Raw genomic sequence first — 4,704 nt, 5'->3', positions numbered from 1 at the left:
TTTCAATAAAATAAACTGAATTAAGTTTGAATACAAGTTTATTTTAAGCTTTTATATGAATTTCTTTCAGACATTCGAAGTAATTTATTAAGCAGCCTATTTCTTTTAATTTCTGCAAACTTTTTTATGCGGTTTTAAGTTAATTTTAACTCGTTGTTTTGGTTTTATGCGATTTTAGAAAATTACGGAATGTATCCCTACTTTTTCAAGGCAAGTAAAGTCTTTTTTTATGCGAATTTTTTATTTGCGCTTTTCTGTAGAACGTATCCACCGCATAAAACGAGACCTTACAGTACTTTGTACCTTATCTCCTTTCGTTTTTGGTATGTGTAATCTGTACATCTTAGATTAAACTCTCTGTTCAAACCAAGTAGTTCCCTTTTTACTTTACTCCGCTGCCACACCCTGCATTTATTACAACAGTCTTTCATTCTTAAAAATTAGAATACACTTAACATTATATGTTTTTCTGCAATTATCATATTATTATTATATAAACAGCTAATAGTAGTAACTTATTATCAAGTGTATAAAAAAATGCTTTAAAAATTTTGAATATCACTAACAAAAAAAAAAAGTAGAGATCATAATTATCTAAGTTAAAAACCCTTTAAGTTAAAAATATATAAACTTTTACAAAAGTCTTACTAAAAAATCTTTGCATGTTGTTTGTTTGTCTGTTGAGTATAAATAATAATCGATAAAAAAAAATATGAAAAATATTTCATGTTAAATTATAAAAATAAAATCTTTTTAGATAGTATATTAAGTTCATAAAACATTAACCCTATACATAAATATATTGATATTTTTAGAACTATGACTTTTTACATATCATAAAAAGTAATAGTCCTACTCAATGTTTCTGATTTGGCATATACTGTACACAATCACCATGTAAGTTGCCTGAGATGTTCAAAATTTCTTTCTTTTGATGTAGATCTGATGAATAACTATATAGTGTGCAAGCAAAAAAAAAAGTTATATTTTTTTTGTGTGTGATAATTCTTTTATATTACTTAGCAGTTTATAAAAAAAGAAAAAAATGCATCCTACAGTTTGGATAACTGACTTCATTACAGGACAACTGACGTCTAAAGCTAGTTGCACGAGACAACTAGTAGATATTCTTAATTTCTAATCCTGCTGTATATAACTATAAATAAATAACTAATTGTTATTATTATTATTATTATTATTATTAAATATGATAACTGTTTACTTCTTAATTTCTTAATACTTTATTTGTATCATATTTGTACTGTCTTTAAGTATTTCATTAAAAAAAGAAAAAGTAACGAATGATGTTATCAAGTGTTGCTATAAAAAGAAAATATTATATATATCTATATATAATATTTTCTTTTTATAGCAATTAATTAAAATTTATCTATATGTATATATAGATAAATTTTACTTAATTTCATAACATTTTAAATTAAATGAGAAATACAAACATTACTTACAGCTTGAAGATATGGCTCTATTGTACTACAAGTTCTTCTTAAGATATCTTTTGCTAAATTGTACGCATTCTTATTTTGGGTCTAAATGAAAAAGAAGAGGAAATGCTATCACAATTGTGATAAAAAAAATAATTATAAAATTATCAAATTTACATTCAAATCATATTTAATGTATGATAGGTTCTCAATTATTTTATAGTAAATTATCAAATAAATATGCCAATCACAGTTTTAATTCAAATTTTATAAATTTCTTCTTTTTTTTTAATAACATATTAAAAATTTTCTCTCATTATAAAACTTTGTTGTTATGAAGCAGATTCACAAGTAATAGATAAAAAATATTCTAATTTTGGAACTACTCATAAGACTAAAAATTAAAATGAAGAAATAAAAGTCTTATCTTTCCTATTTTATATTTTAACCCCTAATTTTAAAAAAGAATTTGAATAAGAAAAAATTATTGTGACATTGTCATAGTGCCAGACTGCAATTTTTAATCATATTTTCAATTTATTTAATTTAAAATATATGCTTTCCACCTCAAATTAGAAGTGTCTTGCCCCTGTATATCATATTTTTCCTGCTAGCAACACAGTTGTGCTGGTCATCTAACTCCTTTCAGGGGTAAATTTTTGAATTGAAATAATGTGACTTATGGTGCAAACTGGAAGTTCACGTATAGTTCATTGGAGGCTACCTAAGCTTTTGGGGGATACCGACCTTTTATTTGAGATTACATGTCCGCCGTCCAATGTAAATGAGCTAGAGGATTTTTTAACTCATTTACATTGGATGGCAGACATGTAGCCTCAAATAAAAGGTTGGTATCGCCGTAGATTTGTTATTGCCTCAGCTAAGCGTGTGAAGGGACAGATGAAGATAGACTCAATTATATGTATAGTCCGAAAAGAAATATATTTGTAACTAAATTAAATTAAAATTAAATAAATATTACAAGAAGTCAAATATATCAAACTCACAGTTTCAATTCTTCTACAATCACAGAATTAATAGCAGTCTTATATAATCCACAACAATTAAAACAATACTACATCTTCATTAATAAATAATGCAATGAAAACAGACAAATACAAAATTACAATACTTAAATGAACTATTATAAAATTACAATGCAGGATCAGTATGGATTAAATACATTTTATTTTATGACGTCTTTAATAATGTTATACCATTTGTAAATTTCAAAATGTTAATAGATTATCTTTTTCTGGAAACTTTTAACTGCAATATGTTCTTTAAACTTTCTTTTATAAATGTCTGTATCATTATAGAGGATTTGATTGTTTCTTCTATTAACTGTACACTTGTTATTGCCAATATATGGATATATCATGGTGATTGTGTACTTATGGAGGAATAAACTAATGATAATTTCAAAATATAAACTTTTTAAAGTACTTTTTGAAGCTAACTTATTTAATCATTACTGTTTTCAGAAATCATCAACTTATGTGTTTAAAAACCTTGTTGAAAGAGTAAATAATAAACTAATATATAAAACATTTAAAGAACTAACAATAAGATTTATATTTAAACCAGTTTTAATGCTATAATCAAAATATTCTATTTCACTGCAACAAAAATTTGAAATAAAAATAAACGACTAAAACACTAAATATCAAATTTATTCCAAAAAAATTATAAAAATTCGATGGAGTCAGAAATTTTCTCTTTTGTTTTCTTCTTACATAAATGTAAAATTACAAAAAAATTTTTATGTTTTTCTTTCCCTTCTGACTTTTTGATAATATATAACTTCAATTTTTAAAAAATCAAGCAATAATGACTATAAAACTTTAAAAAAGAGTTAAAAAAGGGTATAAAAAAGAAAATAATTTGCAGAGAAGAACCTTTTATTTACATTATTACTAACAAGCTTCCCAAATGCATTTTGCCTATGGCCTCTTCAGTGGGGCTTACAAATTTATATTTAAGATAAAACATGTTCAGAGAAAAGAATCTAAAAACTTGAGAAATTCTGTGTGTATATCTAACATTAAGAAAGTTTAATAGATGTATTGTATTTCCTTGATTCTAAGACATCATGAGTTTGAAATTGGATTTTAAGATTTTTTTTATATTGTGATAATGTTTTTAAAATAATCAATTTTATTAAATTTTGTTGACTATAAGTTAGAAAAACATGAAAAAGCCTTAAAACAGATAATGTTTGTAAAATGGAAACAGAAAATAGATATTGCGTTATTTCCAAGCTCTTATGCATATAAAAGAACCTTTGATTGCTGCATCATAATGTTGTCTTGAAGGAATCTTAAAGATTAAAAAAAAATTATAATTAAATGTTCATAACAACAAAGTTTATTTAAACTGATTTGACTATTGAGTAATATAGCCAAAAACATGTATTATTGGTGTATGAGGCACCATAAATCTATTCACAATGATTGTTAATTGCCATTTTACGCAGCAAATGTAAGACACCATTAATTCTAAGATGCATCTCTATTTTAAACAAGTAAAAAATAGTTAAAAAAAAAAGTGTATCTTAAAACTGATTTAATACAATAATTAAAATTATTATGTCTCTTCAAATCAACATAAAAAATAATTAATATGAGGCTAAAATTATAAAAAGTATTTCATAATTAATTAACTAAAAATTGAAAAACTAACAAGATGCAAAGCAGCTCAGTTATGATATTAAATAAATCAATCAATAAAAACACAAAGAAATTAGTAATTCAAGATGAGTTACAAAAAATAACCTTTCTTGGCTCAATGATCTGAGCTAAGATAATATCCAATAGTTCTTGAGAGACAGAATCTGCTTCACTTATAAGTGGACACATCATATCCATCATAAAATTCTTTACTTTTGTTGAGTGATTATCACTGTAAATGAATGAATAAATATTAGTTAAAGATAATTATATAAATTCAATCATAATGTATCTTGAATGAATGTTTTGAAAATTTTTCATATTTTTTTAATGATAATTTTATGTTTATTCAATAACTAAAACAAAGTTCTTAATGCTAAATTAATTAAAATTATTATTATTAAAATTTTATAATTAAAATCGTCAAAATTTGTCATCTAAGTGCCTAAAAAACATGAAAACTGGACAGCATTTTCTTTGATAAAAACCTAGTTTAACAACTTGTCAGAAAAAAATATATTTATGAAAATTATCAATTTTGTAATTTAATAATAATATTTGGATTAATATTGAAACAAATGAAATATATAGCC

At 23.9% G+C, this 4,704-nt stretch overlaps 1 protein-coding gene across 1 annotated transcript in view; it reads right to left on the bottom strand.

The window, feature by feature from the left end:
* LOC111636082 (sister chromatid cohesion protein PDS5 homolog B-like) overlaps positions 1–4,704 on the bottom strand; it is a 133,018-nt gene that overhangs the window by 82,296 nt on the left and 46,018 nt on the right. Inside the window, exons 6-7 of the mRNA XM_023381252.1 lie at positions 4,217–4,366; positions 1,467–1,547 (exon numbers count right to left, since the gene is read on the bottom strand). Of these exons, the coding sequence (XP_023237020.1) occupies positions 1,467–1,547; positions 4,217–4,366 (231 nt within the window). The remainder of the gene's footprint in view (positions 1–1,466; positions 1,548–4,216; positions 4,367–4,704) is intronic.

This window comes from Centruroides sculpturatus, unplaced genomic scaffold (assembly GCF_000671375.1).
Source record: "Centruroides sculpturatus isolate CEXI.00-Female unplaced genomic scaffold, Cexi_2.0 scaffold962, whole genome shotgun sequence".
Lineage (NCBI taxonomy): Eukaryota > Metazoa > Arthropoda > Arachnida > Scorpiones > Buthidae > Centruroides > Centruroides sculpturatus.
Note: the sequence above shows the minus strand (reverse complement) of the source record. Positions and strands in the feature narration are given on the sequence as shown.